Source organism: Corythoichthys intestinalis, chromosome 5, assembly GCF_030265065.1.
Source record: "Corythoichthys intestinalis isolate RoL2023-P3 chromosome 5, ASM3026506v1, whole genome shotgun sequence".
NCBI classification, from domain to species: Eukaryota; Metazoa; Chordata; class Actinopteri; order Syngnathiformes; family Syngnathidae; genus Corythoichthys; species Corythoichthys intestinalis.
Genome location: NC_080399.1, coordinates 33778370 through 33798388, shown reverse-complemented (window position 1 = coordinate 33798388; position 20019 = coordinate 33778370). Strand labels below are relative to the sequence as shown.

At 41.4% G+C, this 20019-nt stretch overlaps 1 protein-coding gene across 2 annotated transcripts in view; it reads right to left on the bottom strand.

Annotated features, from left to right (window-relative positions):
* Window positions 1-12294: 12294 nt before the first annotated feature.
* LOC130916230 (DNA-binding protein RFX7) overlaps window positions 12295-20019 on the bottom strand; it is a 34204-nt gene continuing 26479 nt past the window's right edge. For both annotated transcript variants that reach the window (XM_057836766.1, XM_057836765.1), the window contains one exon: window positions 12295-18650. In XM_057836766.1, coding sequence (XP_057692749.1) covers window positions 15381-18650 — 3270 coding nt within the window. In that variant the 3' untranslated portion in view covers window positions 12295-15380. The remainder of the gene's footprint in view (window positions 18651-20019) is intronic.

Genomic DNA, 20019 nt, shown 5'->3' with positions numbered 1-20019 from the left:
TTTTAACAAATAAAAAACTGAAAAGTGGGGCGTGCAATATTATTCGGCCCCCTTGCGTTAATACTTTGTAGCGCCACCTTTTGCTCCATTTACAGCTGCAAGTCGCTTGGGGTATGTTTCTATCAGTTTTGCACACCGAGAGACTGACATTCTTGGCCATTCTTACTAGCAAAACAGCTCGAGCTCAGTGAGGTTGGATGGAGAGTGTTTGTGAACAGCAGTCTTCAGCTCTTTCCACAGATTCTCCATTGGATTCAGGTCTGGACTTTGACTTGGCCATTCTAACACCTGGATACGTTTATTTTTGAACCATTCCATTGTAGATTTGGCTTTATGTTTTGGATCATTGTCCTGTTGGAAGATAAATCTCCGTCCCAGTCTCAGGTCTTGTGCAGATACCAACAGGTTTTCTTCCAGAATGTTCCTGTAATTGGCTGCATCCATCTTCCCGTCAATTTTAACCATCTTCCCTGTCCCTGCTGAAGAAAAGCAGGCCCAAACCATGATGCTGCCACCACCATGTTTGACAGTGGGGATGGTGTGTTCAGGGTGATGAGCTGTGTTGCTTTTACGCCAAACGTATCGTTTTGCATTGTGGCCAAAAAGTTTAATTTTGGTTTCATCTGACCAGAGCACCTTCTTCCACATATTTGGTGTGTCTCCCAGGTGGCTTGTGGCAAACTTTAAACGAGACTTTTTATGGATATCTTTGAGAAATGGCTTTCTTCTTGCCACTCTTCCATAAAGGCCAGATTTGTGCAGTGTACGACTGATTGTTGTCCTATGGACGGACTCTCCCACCTCAGCTGTAGATCTCTGCAGTTCATCCAGAGTGATCATGGGCCTCTTGGCTGCATCTCTGATCAGTTTTCTCCTTGTTTGAGAAGAAAGTTTGGAAGGACGGCCGGGTCTTGGTAGATTTGCAGTGGTCTGATGCTCCTTCCATTTCAATATGATGGCTTGCACAGTGCTCCTTGAGATGTTTGTATCCAAATCCGGCTTTAAACTTCTCCACAACAGTATCTCGGACCTGCCTGGTGTGTTCCTTGGTTTTCATAATGCTCTCTGCACTTTAAACAGAACCCTGAGACTATCACAGAGCAGGTGCATTTATACGGAGACTTGATTACATACAGGTGGATTCTATTTATCATCATCGGTCATTTAGGACAACATTGGATCATTCAGAGATCCTACTGAACTTCTGGAGTGAGTTTGCTGCACTGAAAGTAAAGGGGCCGAATAATATTGCACGCCCCACTTTTCAGTTTTTTATTTGTTAAAAAAGTTTAAATTATCCAATAAATGTTGTTCCACTTCACGATTGTGTCCCACTTGTTGTTGATACTTGACAAAAAAATTAAATTTCATATCTTCATGTTTGAAGCCTGAAATGTGGCGAAAGGTTGCAAGATTCAAGGGGGCCGAATACTTATGCAAGGCACTGTATATATATATATATATATGTATATATATATATATATATATATATATATATATATAAACCGATTTTTTTTCATTGACACGGCCACCTTGTGTTGAAGAAACGTATGCGGCGATCCGTTGCCGACCATTACGGTACGTGACGTCACCATTTTGTTTCGGTAATACTTCACTCTGATCGCCCGAATGATTTCGTCTGTGTTAAATTCTGCTTTTTTTACTCTTCATAAAGCACAGAATTTAGTTTCTTGAACTCATTTGAGTCAACGTTTATTGCAGCTCCACAACTCGGACCATAACAAACGTAACAACACAGACTTTCTGTGTCCGTCAACTATATCTGTCCCTCGGGAAACTCAAACCCATATAACAATAGTTCCTATTGTTACTGTCGTGTCGACAGCGATGAGCTCTCTCGGATTTCCGACTTACGTTCTCACTTTCATTTTACCGTATCAATCCATGGAAGAAACATTTATTCATCATGATGAAACGAGGAAATTATACAGGAGCCTTTAAAAGAAAAGTCACATCTGTTTTGTTTTCTCCTAGATTCTGGTAAGTTGGAGAAGTTGTCAAATCATATTATTACCGTAAATATTGTCAGTTTATGGTTATGTTTTGAACTACCAATTTGCTATGCTTGTGCTGTGTTTCACCAGTCAGTAAAATGACATTTCTGTATCTGTACACGAGCTCTGTTTTCTTGTATTCTTCTATTTATTGGTGCTAAAATTAGGGTGCGTGTTATAAACGGGTACAATAATTTTTCCTAGATTTTACAAGTAAATTTGGGGTACGCATTATACACGGGTGCGCCTTATATTTGGCAGGTTTGAAAAAATTACATATATCCATCGTGCCTCTTCTGTCCTCAGGTGTTTTTGTTTTTTGGGGCTAAGCAAAGCAAATGACCGTCTCTCAGGCGCTTGTCACATGATCTGTTCGAAAAATAATTTTGACCCATTATAGAAATATTCTTTTTTGTTGATTTCATTCATTTTTTTTTTTTTTTAAATTCTTTACAACTTCTATTGACAACATTTTACCAGCAAAGTCTTAATTTTTAATTCATATACAGTGATCCCTTGCTAATTCGTGCTTCAAATTTTGCGCCCTCAGTCCATCGCAGATTTTTTTCAATTAAAATAAATAAATAAATAAAATGCAGATGAGCTGTCCCAAGCTGACCATGCAGTCTCCTTCTCGCTCCCTCCCTCTTCCTGCTCTTTGTTTGTTAGGCAGGCAGTGCACGTGCACTGGAGTTATTAAAGTTAACGATGATTGACGGATGAATGTGTATGATCTTGCCAGAGTCACAAACTTCTGAAGCGTCACATGCGTCAATCATCGTTTAACATGTTAAACAGTTGCTGTGGCAACTCATTGTGTGTAAGTGAGCAACTCCGAGCGGATTTGAGTAGACTCACTCGGTGAAGCATTTAATAAAGCCAAGCATTTTTCTTCTACTACTTTATTCTCGATTAAAAATAATTTGTTGGAATAGTAACATGTTTAAAACTTATCATAATTATTACATTTGAAGTGCTTAATTAAAAAAAATATGTATGGATTAGGGCTGTCAAAATTATCGCGTTAACGGGGGTTAATTAATTTTTTAAATTAATCACGTTAAAATATTTGACGCAATTAACGCACTAGGCCCGCTCAGACAGATTTAAATGTCAGTACAGTGAAAGGCCAACTTGTTAATTGTGTTTTATGGAGTTTTTCCGCCCTCTGCTGGCGCTTGGGTGTGACTTGCATATGTTATGTGGCGTAATGTCGCCCTCTGCTGGCGATTCAGTGCAGCTGATTATTTGGGTTTCGGCGCGCTTTTCTGACGTGATTATATGTCCACGCGAACTCACACTAATAGACAGTAGTGACGGGATCTGTCGTTCACTTGAGTAAACGAATCCAGATCCGGATCGTTCAGTAAAAAGATTCGTTCAAACGAATCGTTCAACGAATCGTTTGCCCCCCTCATCTCCCTCCCCGCCCAAATGAATCGTTCGGTTAGTGGACGGGAAGCGACGTTGCCGAACGAATCACCAAAGACCGCTTCGCAGTATAACTGAACGGGAAGTGACATTCTTGGTCCCTCCCTCTCTCTTGCACACAGGCTCCTCATTGACCGCTCATCGTAGTTTCAGTAATGAGTGACAGGCAATATCATTCTGCTTTCACAGACAGCCTCGTCTCCCTCCCGCTGCTGCAAAAGCGAGGGAGAACTTCCGCGTCGTCTGTCCTAGTTCTATGGGCTCAAAGTCATGGCTCGTGCTTGCATTTCGATTGAGGACACGGTTAAACATTTTCCTTTTGTGGCGGGAGCGGGGGGTTGGGTTCGGGGGCGCACGGACTTTCTTTAGCATGTTCTTGATTACATTTACAATGCTGCTGCTACCAGCTAACGCAGCATGCTTGCTGTCACGAAAATAAAAATAAATCGAAAGTTTAATTTCTAAATATGGAACGACCAACACATCATATTTACCTCTCGCTCTGTTGTATTTTTGTTTTTATGCTCATCACTATTATTTTTAGTCACTATTGTTAAAACTATAAGTGTAAATAGCTAGTTGTCGAATGTGCTGCTCTGAAATAAAGACAATACGACATTTTGATATTTGACAGTTTAATTGCAAATCAGTATTAAGATGATCGTATTGAATTTTTGCACTGGTATTAATAAATAAAATAATCCGGTCAACTCCCCTGTCGTCCCCGCATCTCAGCTCGTCAAATGCTGACGAGAAATGATTGCTTGCTCTTTACGATGTCGCCTTTCTACCCTCATTAGTCTGTTAAGAAAAATGTAGACATATTGCGACATCTCCCGTGTCCGCGTGCGTTGTTTTGGGGCGCTTGAGTAGCGCATGATGGATGGATTGACATAATTTGTCAAACCAACCGACACGCTCTGACACGAAAAAAAAAAAAAAAAAAAACACTTGGAAAAAATTGACATGTATATACAGTTTCATTGCAAATCAGTATTATGGTGATCATACTAAATATTCTTTTTTTCTGTGCCCATATGAGGTAAATATCGCTGCCATGAAGCCTCCATATAGTGACAGTTCTTTGCCCTCTTCATTGCCGTCACGCGACCGCAGCTCAGCTTTTGCTTGCCTCATAGCTACCCGTGGTTTAAATTACTGTAAATTTGATAGTATGTCGTAATAGGTAGTTGCGAGTCTGTTGAGAAAAGTAGTACACTAAACCATGCTTGCTAGATTTGTGTGGTGTTTTTGTCTTTTTGAGCTGCATTTGATAGGCTCCACGTTAACAAATATGTGACAAAGTCCTTTCCTTTCATTTTTTGATTCGTTCACCGCATAGTCATTACTGGAAAGTCAAGTTAGCAGCAAGCTAGGTCAGGAACCGGAGGACCGAGTCACTGAACGGGAAGTGACAAAACTCAGTCTTGCCCCCCTGCCTGCACGCTGGCTGCTCATTGGCCACACGTGGAAGTGAGTGACATACGCCCTGATTCTGTTTCCGGTCCCTCCCCTGCCCGCGATGAGGCTGGCGTCTGATTGGTCGTGTGCGATGTCAGAAGACGCTGCCGCTTGCTCAACGCCCTCCCACGCAGTGAACAAGCACCAACTTCATAGAACGAATCAGTGCAGATGGTGATTAGTTCAGTCTCGTTCACCCAAACAATTCGTTCAAAAAGAACGAATCGTTCGCGACCGATACAACACTAATAGACAGTGCTATTCAGACCAGCTAACGTCCGGATCCAGTATTCAGTGGCAGTTCTCATAGCCACATCACACTGTTTGTGTCTAATACATGCATCGCTTGTGAGTTATATTCCTCCTTTGTTTATATTCATGAGCATTAGATAGTTATTGATGATGTGTATTTGAATTTGTTCACATATATGGTGAAATGCAGTTACATTGTTAGATGCTTGTGAGCTAATTGGCTAGTGCTACTGCTCAAATGGACACGTGTGTGTACATTTTATGTTATTTTATGATTTATGCAAGTTATTGACACATTGCCTTGTTATTTTCAGTTTTACAAAAATACAAGAAACGTGCTCCTGTCAAAAAGAGATGACTTCAGGAAAGCCCATGCAACTTTGCCACACCGTCTGATTTCTTTTTGGAACTTATGTTCGCTATCTGTCAATTTGTATACTCACACACATTGAGGACAGAATAGGGCTACTAGTTTATTTTTTTTTTGGAAAATTTTATTAAAACGAAAACATTAAGAGGCGTTTTAATATAACATTTCTATAATTTGTACTAATATTCATCTTTTAAAAACTACAAGTCTTTCTATCCATGGATCACTTTAACAGAATGTTAATAATGTTAATGCCATCTTGTTGATTTATTGTTATAATAAACAAATACAGTCCTTATGTACCGTATGTTGAATGTATATATCCATCTTGTCTTATCTTTCCATTCCAACAATAATTTACAGAAAAATAAGGCATAATTTATAGATGGTTTGAATTGCGATTAATTGCGATTAATTACGATTAATTAATTTTTAAGCTGTAATTAACTCGATTAGATTTTAATCGTTTGACAGCCCTAGTATGCATATATATAGCTATATATATATATATTTTTTAAGTTACGCTTTGGGGGAAAGAAATGTCTTACATGTATTTCTTTCCAATGCTAAATCTGAATAAATACATTGAACACAAAAAAAAAAAAAAAAAAAAAAAAAATAAATTGGGGGCGGGGGCTGGGGTGTGCTCCTTCGCGGTTTTTCACTTATCGCGTGGTTAAACGCGAAAAACGAGGGATCACTGTATTGGAAAGTCAATTACATGCAAGGACATTTTATGCCACCGGGGGGCTGTACCCCCCCCCCAACCCCCATTTAATCTCCTCTTATTCTGTTGACAAGATACAACAACAACCAAACCCGTTGCATTGATGCAAACATTTGGTCTTATGTAATTTTGGGGTGTGGAATACAAATCGGACCTTAGTTTTTATCTGTGAATTCAAAATTTTTTGTTGTTGTTTTTTTTTTTTTTTGCAAATCAAGGTTTAATTTTTTTGTGAAATGCTAAATTATTGAAAAAGAAAAAATATATATATAAAATTAGTACTAAAGCAATCAGAGTATTTAGCCCCCTTCAGATATTGTGTACATTTTTTTATTTATTTAAAAAGAAAATAATGACAGGAGAAGTTCCCAGGGTCTCTAAAAGTACAGTAGGAGCTAGAGCCTTTAGTTACCAAGCTCCTGTATTATGGAATCAGCTTCCAGCTAATATTAAAGAGGCCAACACAGTCTGTACACTTAAGATTAGACTAAAATGTTCCTATTTGACAAAGCTTATGGTCAGGCTAGTTGAAAACAGACTGGACTCACAGTTCAGTCTAAGCTGCCCTAGGAGCTATACTGCTGGGGGAAGCACAGCCACTGAGTCCTATCCCGTTTTTCACTCTTTCAACCACTTGTCTTTACTTTATTTCTCCTTTCTAATTCTAATATCTAGTTGACTAGTCTCTTCATCACTTGTCAACCGGTGTCCCCTTTCCCCCTCCCCTCTGGGGGAGGGGCTACTTTTTCAGCCGCAGCCGCCTGACTATTCTGACCTCTGGCTGGATGGACGTCCTCGTTGCCCCCCCCCGCACCTGTCTCATCTTGCTAGATGGACCTCCTCATGTTCCCTCACCCCATTGCATCTTTACAAACTGGAACTCCTTCTGCCAATACCCATTATCAGTCCTGGAGCTTCTATAGACCCTACTCACCAACGTCACAGAATGACGTGTCGCTGTATCCGGCCACCATATTGTCCGTCAGTGTTTATCCGTATTCTCAATTGTTTCAATTTGTCGTGCAATTTATAGTGCAATTCATGGAGGCCCCGGTGCTTTCAGACGCTGTAAACTCATTGGATGCGATGCATAAAAGGCGTTATGTGGAAAAGCTTCAGTCTATCCATTCGCCAGATCCATATTTGATGCCTAAATCGATATTTTTCGACCCGCTGTCTTCGCCCTCTCTGCCTGACATCTGCTACCCTGATATGTACAACTATCTTGTCCACACAAAATCAGCCTATTCTCATGAAAGTTTGAAAAACTTTAAGAGCAGCACTCTAAGCAACATTACCCCGTGTGACCCTTTACTTCCAATTTTCTAAAATGGCGACAATCAATAAAAAAAAAAAGTTGACTGCGATGGCCGACACTTCAAGGATAGGTGGATATTGGACTATTTCTTCAATAAAACACGCAACAACTGTGTCTGCCTCATTTGCAAAGAGACAGTCGCTGTTTTCAAAGAGTTCGATGTGACGCAATATTACCAAACAAGACACGCTGACATGTACGACAACATTACAGGGAAGATACGCGGCAAGAAATTAGAGCAACTTGAAGCTAGTTTAATTTCACAGCAGCAGTATTTCGCAAGAGCCCGAGTGTCGAAAGAGAACGCCACAAAGACGAGATTATTGAAATTATGAATTAAAAAAATTATAAAGCAAATGTGACACACAGAAGGGCTTGCTAAAATTTGTTTAAATATATTGTTCTATGTAAATCAGCCAAGGTAGCCCTCCACATTTTTACCACACCAAATCTGGCCCCCTTTGCAAAAGGTTTGGACACACCTGTTTAACTTCTTTCACTTGGTACCAGCTAAATATTATTCAAAAAATAATGATGGTGGAAGAAATAAGCATCTTGAATTTGAAACTGTATGTTGTCGCCGATTAGCCTCGCAATGATCTTAATTATGGTTGTCAGCCCAAAACCCTCTGAATATATATTAAATGCATTTTACCAGATATAAAATGACTACTACATAATCTGTAGTGATCGTTTGGTGCCCAGTTTTCTCGTCGAATTGCAGCAGTCCATCTCGCTCTCCTCTCCGGGTCTCTCGGAATACGGTAGAACTTCAAGTCTCTCCGTCTATCTTCTCTGTTATTGCAACCAACCGCCACACACGCCTTCACCATTTTGATTATTAATGTTAACGAGCAGAAAAACACGCCATAAGAGGAGGAATTTACGTAGCGGTAATGCTTAAACCCGACGAGCTGACGGACAATATGGCGTGGAGGCGTGGTTGTGACGTCATGTGAGTCGGGTCTAGCCTGTCCGTCCTGAATGTGGTTCTCCCCAAGGTTTCTCTTTTCCCACTGGGTTTTTGGAGTTTTTCCTTGCCGCCATGGAGGGTCTAAGGATGGGGGATGCCCAGGATATGAACTCATCTCATTCATCTACTGTATCTGACTGTGTATCAAATTGACTCTGTAAAGCCCTCTGAGACAACCTTGTTGTGATATAGGGCTATACAAATAAAATTGAATTGAAAAGATATTTGGCAAAAAGATGACATTTTTCTACGGTTTGGCCTATCATCCACACTCACAAGCACACACACATTTAAACCAGGGTTCTTAAAGGGATCCTCTAGTTTTAAGACAAGTAATTCTTAGAACATAAATGTTAGTATGAGGTATAATAATTAGATATTAAAAGCCCTCTTAATGTTTTTGTTTGAATAAAGTTTGTAAAATTATTTTAAGTGATAGGTCGCCATTCTTGTTACGTCGCAGTGCGTGACGTCACTGGCCCCGAAAGCCGAAATTCCAGCTTGTCACCCGTTAGCTTTCCCAACTTGTCGTCAGTTCTACCTTGAACCAGATCTGAAAAGTGAAGAGCAAGACAGCACTGTCGGTCGTTCACAAGACGAGTTTCAGAGAAAAATGCGTGCAGCAAATACCTGATAAGACAAAAGTTGGGCAAAACTGGTGATGCGAGAGAGTCCTGTTGGGAGCGAGAGTGCATGCTGTTGGGATTCGGGAACTCCAGTTTTATTAGCAGATATTCAAGGTAACCATATTGCATTTTCAAACGTTTTTCCAATATAATTATGTAGATTGTTAGCATCCAGAGCTGTCGTGTGCTTTACATTCAGTACAGGCCAAAAAGCACACCTTGTGTAATCCAGGTCTTGTACATTGTAACGCGTGGTAGCTAGGATACGTGTATAAAAGTACCAGAAAGGGGAGAAGCTTCCACTTATGCACATTTATTCTCAAAAAATAACAATTCCACCATGACCACTCACTTCACTCCCCTTTTTTCCATTTGACTGGAAATTGCATCCAAAAGCAGCACATGTGGCATTTTACTTCGCGAGTTTAGGCAGCAATAAGCAATGGCGTACCGCACGCAGGCTATTTTTAGACCGTGACGTCGCATCGTAAAGCGGAAGTAAAGCCGAAGTGGGACATTATAGACCCGCCCTCGCATAGACCCAACGTAAAAAGTGCTACTTTTCGCCGGTAATCTTTCAAAAACCAACATGCCGATCACGCATTGCTTTTTTGTAACTTGTAGAAACGACTCTAGACATTACGACCATGAAGGATGTTTTCTTCATACGTTCCCGGAAACCAAAAACTCGGGAGGAAAAAATGTGAAGACCGAATCATCCTGCGCGGACTTTAACACCAGCTCGGCGAATCCATTCACGTTTCATATGCAGTAAACAGTATGTTGGGTTGGCATGGTCTTTCAGAGGACAAAGAGGTGAGCCATTTTTATATTTTTAACTTATTTTTTTAGCGTAACGTTGTGCCGTACTGCTTCTGTCTGACAATGAATGACCTGAAAAGAATTATAATGGTATCTGACTGCCACTGTTACCGTTTCTGTTATATATATATATATAAAAAAACAACTTTAGTAAGGGGGGAGTGTAAATAAATTATAGGATTAAGATGTGTTATCAATGAAAAAATAAAAGTGTTCGTTGGCTGTCACTGAGAAGCATTTGCGATCGCTACACAAAGCTAACTAAATTACCCCCAAGAACGGTAAGAGACGTAGGACAAACAGAGGATATGTAAGAAAGACAGGGCTGATGGTAAAGGATAGCTTGTTGAAACGGGAGAATGTCATTGTCAGTCGCGTCGATAAAAAAGCTAAAGCTATGCTTAGGTCGGCTCGTTTTTTTCGTCTTTTTCAGCCTTCGACACTAAAGCCATCTCTTTAACTGAATATTTTTATGTTCTTCCACATCTATGCCAGTCAATTTGGCACCAGGCACATCATTTTCGGAGAGAATTGGTAGGTTTAGCGCTGTAAACGTCTCCTTCGTACACGAGTTCCACTCATTTCCTATTAGGGACAAACGATGGCTTGTCCTCGGTTAGCAACGGTAGCTAATGTCATGAATATTAATGAGCGGAAGTGACGTGTTGCTTGCGGTACGCCATTGGTTGAACACGAAAGATGCCAATGACGTCATCACTGCGAGGCCGCAAACCATGGCGCCAAATAACGGTCAAAATATGTAGTAAATATTATAAAATATTGCCATTGATTTAACATTTTATGTGTTTCTGACAACATATTTTAGTACAAGAGAACAATTGTGGTTTATTAGAGCCTACATGTATTTAAATCGGAGGATCACTTTAAGAACGACGGGGAAAGGGAAGAAGTGCGAATTCTGCATTTGTGGCGCCATCATGTGGACATTGATAACCGAAGATTTAACTGGAAACGTCACTGACGACAACCAACTTTGTCCTTACGTCACATATGAGACGGATGTTTACATTTGGAGTAAATGAGTCAGGCGCTTTTTTGCTTCTATTTTTGTATTGTTATAAATGTACTTAAAATGAATGAAAGCGGTTGGCTGTGGAGGATTTTTTTTTTTTTCTTTCTTTCTTTCTTTTTTTTTTTTTTTTTTAACAAACTTGCAAGTGTGGACGTAGTTTTTTCCCCCTACGTATTAGGGCAGGATCCTCGGTTTTGAAAAATCCTGCTAGGTGTGGACATAGCCCAAGTGTGCGGTAAAAACATGGAAACTGACGTTTAAGATAAACGAAGTCGTTTGAAAGTGGAGCATTTCAAAGTACGTGAAGTACTGTAATGTTTGTCGAGTGGCTCCGACGCAAAATGGCTGGATGTAGATTTGTGTCTTTATTATTCAATCAAAAAAAAAAAAAGTTGCTTCAATCAAATAAAAAGTTTCTTCAATCAAAATATATATTTTCAATCGAAGAAAAAGTCAATTCAATAAAAGGTTTGAATGTGAAAAAAATATTTGAGACTCAAAAATTCGTATTTGAACTCTTTATTTTTCATTCAAACTGTTTTCTTTGATTGAAGCAATCCGTTTTGTGTTTGAGCCATATTCGGGGTAGGACATTTGTGTCTAAATCATTCAATCGCAATAAAAGTTGCTTTAATCGAAAAACTACTTTAAATCAAAGAAAAAAAATCATTTGCAAAAATATATATTTTTTGAAAATATATTTTTTCATTTGAAATATATATATATTTTTATTGACATGTCACTTTTTTTGAAAAGCAAAAAGTTTTAAACTTTTTTTTTTTTTTTTTCCAAAGTGGAAAAAGTTTTGAACGCACTTTTTTTTGAAGTGGAAAAAGTTTTGAAGGCACTTTTTTCGATTGAATCATTTTGACACAAAGATTCAACGCTAGTTCCGCTAACTTTTTGCTTTTCAAAAAAAGTGACATTTCAATAAAGAATATATATATTTCAAATAAAAAAATATATTTTCAAAAAATATATCTTTTTGCAAATGATTTTTTCTTTGATTAACAAGTTTTTTGATAAAAGCAACTTTTATTGCGATTGAATGATTTTGACACAAATGTCCTACCCCTAATATGGCTCAAACACAAAAAGGTTTGCTTCAATCAAAGAAAACAGTTTGAATGAAAAATAAAGTGTTCAAAAGCGAATTTCTGAGTCTCAAATATTTTTTCACATTCCAACGTTTTTCTCTACGATTGAATTGTTTTAAATTTTTGATTGAAGTGATTTTTCTTTTGAAAATATATATTTTTTTGTTTGAAGCAACTTATTTTTTGATTGAATAAGACACAAATGTCCTAGCCAAAATGTGGTGTAAACGCAAAATTACATGACTTCAATCAAAAATGTTTCATTAAAAAAAATTAAAAATCATTCAATCAAAGAAAAATAGTTTTGAAATATATTTTTTTGAGGTTCAAATTTATTTTTGCATCCAAACACATTTTTTTTTTTTTTTGGATTGAAGTGCCTTTTTCTTCGATTGAAAATATATATTTGGATTGAAGCAACTTTTCATTTGATTGAAGCAACTTTTTTTGATTGAATAATAAAGACACAAATCTACCTCCATAGACATCTAGCCTTATTCATGTGATATGACAACAACTGCCTTCGCGTCATCGTGAACGTCATGTGACCAACCTAGCCTCTCACACAGGTAAAGGAGCTCACATTCCACACCGGCAACGACCACCAATGAAAACACTAGGAAGTTCTTTAAAAAAAAGTTTATTGGCTTTTAAAACCACTTTAAAAATCTCACCAGTGAGTACTTTCCATTGAGGAAAAAAAAGGAACAACGCGTTTGCAATATTAACAAGCTACTGTACATTAAGCAGTACACCAGACAACATCACAGAGGAGGGTTTTTTTTTCTTTTACTGGTAAAAATGAATTGAGGAGTCAAACAGAGTTTGTTCTGGGTCAGTCAAAGATTAAATTAATGCTTGGTGGAGCTCAGAAGAGGTGCATTTCCTTCATTAAGAATTCAAATATCAGTGCCTTTGAAGAAAACAAAACTGCAGGAACATGTCTTCACAACTGAACTTTTGACACATATTGAATGTAAAAAATAGTCATCAACATAAGACAAGAGAACAATGTTAACTTAGTAAACAGCAAACGACAGAAGTAGCGGACAAAACTGGCACTGCCTGTATGTTCAACAGAACCTGCCCAAATCACAGCAGACGGAGGTCATCGAGAATATATAAAGTACAACAGAAGACATCACACATGCGTGCGTACAATCATTTATCAACACAATGAGCACGTAGGTTTTTAAAGGTTACTCAATGTTTGTTTTCCCTCAATGCTTCATATTCTCATGTATGAGAATGTGTAAGAAATGTGTATCTCACTGAGATTAATGCACATTTTGCTACAAGACAATTAGTCATTTTCTGACAGTTAATTTCCTTACATTGTCATAAAAAATATCTTTTCGTTGTTGTTGTGGGCATTTATCGTTACATTTGTCCATTAAGACGTGGCAAAGGCGTGTGTCGTAAAAATTTAGTGCAATAATGTGGACCTCTGAAGTTTGTTGAATTATGAGCGAATGTTTTTTCTTTTCCAGTGTCTGATGAAAGGCTTTGTCGCAAAAATGTTTGCCATCAGCTAAGAGTGTCGCAACTTTTCCCCCCTCCTGTTCAAAGCACAGGCCCTTCTGCTTCTCCACCTCAAAAAGTCAAATAAAATCAGCAAGCAAAGACCAGACAGCATTACTTTTACGACACTCTAAGCCAGAAATGTAACACACAACATACAGTATCTTGCCAACTATACATCTGTTAAGCTTTTTTTTTTCTTCTTCATCTTTTAAATGACACATACTTAGCTATAATAATGGCCAGAATATAGTGTCCGGATACATCAAATCTCTATGTATCTATCCTATTTACAAATGGAGCTTTAAGATGACTTGTACAACATTGACAATTGCCAAAAACTCAAGTAAGCCTCCTGTTGTATCACATAGTAGTGATTGTTTTCAACATGCTTTTGCAGGTCCATGGTTACTTTTTGGCCACTTCCCTAATATACATACTGTACATAGAATTTATGTAACTTTATCCTTTTCCTTAGATGCAATAAAAGGTTTCCATATAACCAGTTCTGCTGATTTCAACTAGGAATGACCACGTGTAATAATCTCTTTAGGTTTTTTGAAATCTTTGGCATGGAAATAAGGCTGGTTCACACATTTCATTCAAGATGACATCAATGCATATTTTTCTGCCTCTTGTCTATTATGTAGCTGAGCCTTCTCCAAACCATTGATTTTTTTCTCTCCTTTTATTCTAACATGCAGAAAACGAAGAAATTTAAAGACAATGACGTCAAGCGTGCCTGCCATTGGTTTCAAGATAGTATATCAAATTCCTCTAAATGCAATGTCACACACAGTGTAATTGCTAGCCTGTACAAAAAACCCCCAAACAAACAAAAAAACACACCTACGCTTTAACACTGCGAAAGAAAAAAAAGAATCAGGAATAGTGCTGATAATATCAAGAGTAACAGCTGCCTTGATATGACGAAGACGCTCTGGATGGTTCTACGTTGAGATTTATGTACAGTTTCTCTAGAGATGGCATAAGGCCTTGGACATAAGGAATAAGGCAGCCAGTTGTTGATTCCTTTCCATGTTTAGTCCGACAAGTGGCCTGGAATCGCATGGTATCCCCTACCGTTTCATTTACTCCCTTTAGAAGATATTCAACAGTACGAGTTAGGCTTTTAAGAAAAAAAAAATCAACAATGCTCAGGCAAGAATCAGTTCTCCACTGATTTGGTTTATGATAAAGTAGAAAGAATTTGTCAAAAATTCAGCACCTGGCAGCCTGAGTCGCTACCCTTCTTAATATTTGATATGGCAGGCAAACATCCAAAGACCTCCGCTACCAACCTTTTATCTACATTTGGTTGAACCGCACAGACTGAAAAGTGTTTACAACATTTTTGGTGATGTCATAATGTCATAATGTGCCAAATCGCCTATCCGCCTCAATTCCAAGTGTTTGTTCAATAGAGATATTGCATGAATGATTTGTTCGAACATGGAAGATGTTTGTTTCTCCAAATGCAGCTTCATTCCCTCCTTTACTACCAACGATTTGTTTCTGATTGTAGCAATGGGAAAGAAGGTGAAGGTTAACGGACCATCGTCAGAAAGCGAGATGATGAAAGAGCGAAAGGGTAAAGCCTGGCACTTTTGAACAGAACTGACGACTAAGTCCAGACAAGTCCCAACAAACTGTAGTTTAAAAAACAGATATACGAGATACACACCAAACGAACGAGTGACACAGGAGAGAAGTGGTAGAGAATAAAAGTTAAGATCAGCCCAGCATCTCTACTGTTGTGGGCTGGTCTTTGCTCTCCAGCCAGTCAAAGCCAGAGTTCACAGTATCACTGCATATCTGCTGAAATAGTGGGTCGTTCTTTAGTTCTTCCAGTGTCGAGTCTTCATATTGTTCCTGCTGCTGATTGGGGTCAAACAGCAGATTGGTGTCCAATGTGTTAAGGTCAGTGATGCTACTGGACAGATCTGTGGTCAGCCTGATGTCGTTCGAAAAGTCTGACGCCACTGCGTTAAGTTCTGAGGCCACCTGACCCACCAGCTGTGAGCTGGGATTGAGAGTGTCGTCCCCCAACAAGTCCTTGACGGTGTTGTTGAAATCCAGCTGCTGCTGCTGCTGCTGCTCATCCTCCGTGTCCCGCTGCGTCTGCTGTTGCTGGTCTGGCTCACCGGGCGCTTCTTGTGCTTGGGTGTCCCCGGCGGAGAAGCTCGCTTGCTCTCCACTGGCGTCGGCCAGATAGCTGTGCCGCTGGAGCTCGAATGCGGCCGGGCCGGGGTCGACGGGCATCGGGGTCTGGTGCGACGTTCCCGTGGCGAAAGCCGGGGCCGTCTCCAGGATTTGCGTGAGATTCATGCGGGCCGTGTAGTTAGACGGGAGGTTGTTTACCCCCAGGCCGCGGACCGATTCGTCCCCCTCCGCCTCCATCTTGCTGAGAAGGACGTTGGTGATTTTGGCGGTGTTGCTCGGGCCCTGCACGGGCAACAACTCGCTCTGCATCATGATGTTTAAGGGTACGGACTGGCTGCGTTGGACCATGCTGTGTACCGAATTGACCGACTGCGTGTTGGATAGGATGCTTAGCACTTCGGAGGTGATGGCAGAGTTAAAGGGCGAGACAACTGTGAGGGTGGCGCCGGAGGTATTAGCGTTGGCGGCGGTCTGTGGGCCGGTGTTGCCGCTGGAGTTCCTCTGGCGCACAGCGGGGCTGACACTGCGGCAGCGGAAAGTACTGGACGCCGACGTCGTTGGTGCCTTGTTGTCCAATGGTGCGGGCACAGCGAAGCTCTCCTGCTTAGTCAGCGTGGTTCCACCAGTTACTTGCTGCTGTTGCACAGGGGAAATAGGGGTCAAAGGGCCAAAATTAGCTGAATCTGGCCTGGACTGCGCTTGAAATGTTTGGCCAGGAATCGCAAAAGCGTGCGGTTTACGAAATTGATCGTCAACCAGGTCTTGGTAGCTAGGAAGTATACCAATGCTATGGTTGGACAAGGGGGCGGCCGAGTTGCTGTTATAGCGGTTGTTGATCCACTCCAGTTTGGCCTTGTCGGGGTGCGTTGCCATTGGCCTCTGCATGGGTTTCACCGGGCTGCTGGTGACGATACTGGCGTCGTGGTAACCGGTGATGCTGGAGTTGATTGGTGTGAAAGCAAAAGGGTTCCTGCACTCCACTGGGCTCGGAGGCACGCTGCTGCTGCAGTTGGACAGCGGTGTACTGATAGGTGTGTGGCGACCCAGCGCGCTGTCTACGGGAGTGACGGGAGCCATGCGGGAGCAGGGACTCTCTCTTGTCAGGCTGTGGCTAAGCGTCACTTCAGAGGTGGGGGTAGGTGTGGGAGTAGGCGTGGGAGTAGGCGTGGGGGTTTGGACCGGGGTGGTGCTGCCGTGGGCGGACTGGTAGAAAGCTGTGCCAGCCTGGTGAGCATTGAGCGTGGAGCTCTGGTTGCCAGCCGGCTGGCCTTGGAGCGAAACATCCACGCAGCTGCCAAAAAGTCCTTTCAGCTTCATCTGTTCCTCCATCTGGACGAGCTCTTCCACAATGCTGTCCTGTGTCATGTCGTCGTCGTTGAACGGGAAGTAGTCCATGTTGGGTTGAGAACCCGCAAAGTCGACCATGTCCTGCGTTAAGGCCAGCTGACTAGGGGTGTCGGTGGGTTGGGCTAGAATAGAAAGCTGGTTTGTTGGGGCTTGCTTGTGTTCTGCTGGTATCTGCACGGCAAACGGGTGCTTGCGTAGCTCATCGAGCTGACCCTCTTCCCATATTGTGCTCTTTAGTTCACTCATCACAGAGGCATTGTGTGCTCCTGAGTTGGTTGGGATGGCACGTGCGTCTGTGGCGATCTGCTGCAACAAGCCTCGGCCGGACGTTCCCGCCGCTTCGGCCCCAGTGTCGCCAAGAGAACGGTTTTCCTGTTTCGCCATGGAAGCCTGCGGTTTGACAACAGTCGCCGAGCCCTGGATGTGTGTGACGGGCGAGTCTGAGAGCTCCAAGATCTGCACGGGACCGACCGAAGTGGGTTTCACAGTCACCTTGCACGGTGCGCTTTCCGGTCGGGCTGGAGTACCCGGTCGTGGGATCCTCTTCACTGCAGCGCTGATTCCATGTTTGGGATTGTCAGCTGCAGCGAGCGGCTGCTGAGATATAAATACTCTCTTCACAGGAATAATATGCGACTCTGTAGTAGGGCCTGTGCGCTTTCTGGGACTCTTGGAATCTGTGCAAGGGTCTTTTGAAGCTGGAATACTGATCGAGCATCCACTGGCTGACATGTTGCCAATGGAGTTGTGATTATCAACAGTCAAGTACAAGGTGCTGTCATGGCAGTTACTGTTATTGCTGTCCTGAATCCCAGCTATAGCTACCGAGGTGGAATGGGATACAGAGTCATTCTTCATCCTGGACACAGTTGCCGGAGAACTCTTAACCGAAAAGCTTGGCTCACTGGCGGCCCTGAACTTTGCCACTCTCTCCTCGCAAGTGGCAATGCCAGTCTTTTCCGCCCCAGAGTTGTGATTTCCAGCTTCAGACACCTTGGCATCAGCACAGGGGGTTAAAGTGGAGGCAACAGCTCTGACCGCAGAAGTATGGCATGCAGCCTGCGACTCGTCTAAGGTGGAAGTCGTGCCCGTCCCGGCCGAGGCAGGACGTACCACGGTGCTGCTGCTGCTGGTAGTACTACTACTACTGCTGCTGCTGCTGCTGGGAGCTAATGCAATGGCAGTCATCTTTACAACATTGACCGAGCTCACGTGCGGAGTGGGCATCACAGTTTTAATGGGGCTGTTGGTAATGAGCAGGGTGGGAGGGGACCGAAGTGTGATGGCACTAGTGGCGGAGGGCTTGGGCAGGATTTGAGCGTACCTGGTGCCGTGCCGGGCCAGCCGGTCCCCCACGGGACTCGCTGGGATATTCTGAGGGGTTTTGGGGGATTGTTTAAGCGACTGTGTAACCACTAAATTTACAGGCAGCACTTTTCCCTCGGTTGTACCAACAGGGCTCGGAGAAGTCATTAGCTGCCGGCTTCTCTGTACCTGAGAGCAGAATGGAAGGCAGTAAGACAAAAGACAGAGATGTAAGTTCACTGACAAGTTAAATTTATCTGGTGATTCTCCTAAGTCAATGTACTTATTAGGGATGCAACGATATAGTTAAGTCACGGTTCGGTGCGATTTTCGATACGAGGCACGCGGTTTTCGATTCCATACACTTAATGGTCTGAAACAAAAAATACAAGGGTTATTTTATTTTATTTTTTTTTACACGTCCCATGATCACTCTGGGCTCTCTAAGCCAATGGCATGGGACTTGGCGTTGGGATCTAACGTAGCACATCTAGGTTGCTATTTGATGATATCTAGTGTGTGCGCCCACGAGTGTTGTCGACTCAGGGCATTAAAAAAGACAAACGCCACAGAAGTCACGTCTGCTCATTACTGCACAACACCAGCATTTGACAATCGACTTTCATAAACAGGACGAGTTTGAAGTACAGCGCTCTTGATTTGCCACTCATTGTTCATCATGTAACCGTGAGTTAGCTCTCTCTGTCCCAATGTGTAAAGCTGTTTGTGATCTAGTGCTGCAACGATTAATCGATTAACTCGAGTATTCGATTAGAAAAATATGTTTGAATTAAATTTTGTTGCTTCAAGTATTCGTTTAATTAAAGTGGCATTGTAATGGTTTATTTTTAAAGTGTTTGCATTTAGTTTTATTGATTAGGGTGTATACACTGCCCTCTGGTCTGCCTGTTTTCACATGGCTGAATCCAACTGCTCCCCGTTAAGACCAAAATAAGCTAAGTTTTTGTTTGCGCTCATGTTTTTTAATGCATTCATAATTTAGTTTATAGGTATATTTAGCGGATTTTTGTAGGAATATGTGTCTGAACCATTTGTATAAAGCATTGTAAATAAAGTTTTTGCATTTTATAGCATTTAAGTCAGCGGAATTTTTTAATGTAATTTAGCCAATTGTTTTTTTGTTGTACATACTGTAGATCCTCATTTAAAAAAAAAAAAATTATACCGTTTGAGGCTCAGCTCAGGTATTTTAATTTTTCATGTTCCTTATCCGATTATTCGAACTAACTAGTCCATCGATTAATCGACTACTAAAATATTCGATAGCTCCAGCCCTACTGTGATCAAAGCGAGGTTATTCGTAGCAGCCAAGTCGGCAACAATATAATGGCGGACTTTGTTGTACATATCCGTAAAGACAGTCTTTGTTCGACGAGAGGGGATAGCATGTCAGCACACCAAAAATACTGCCAAACAGCAGATCTGTACGACATTGAACCCGTCGAGCCGCCTCCTTAAGTTTCTGTCTTTCCTCACGAGCAATGATCCTCGTACGCCACAGTTCCCACCTTTCATGCAGTTTGAGGGAGGAGTGGAT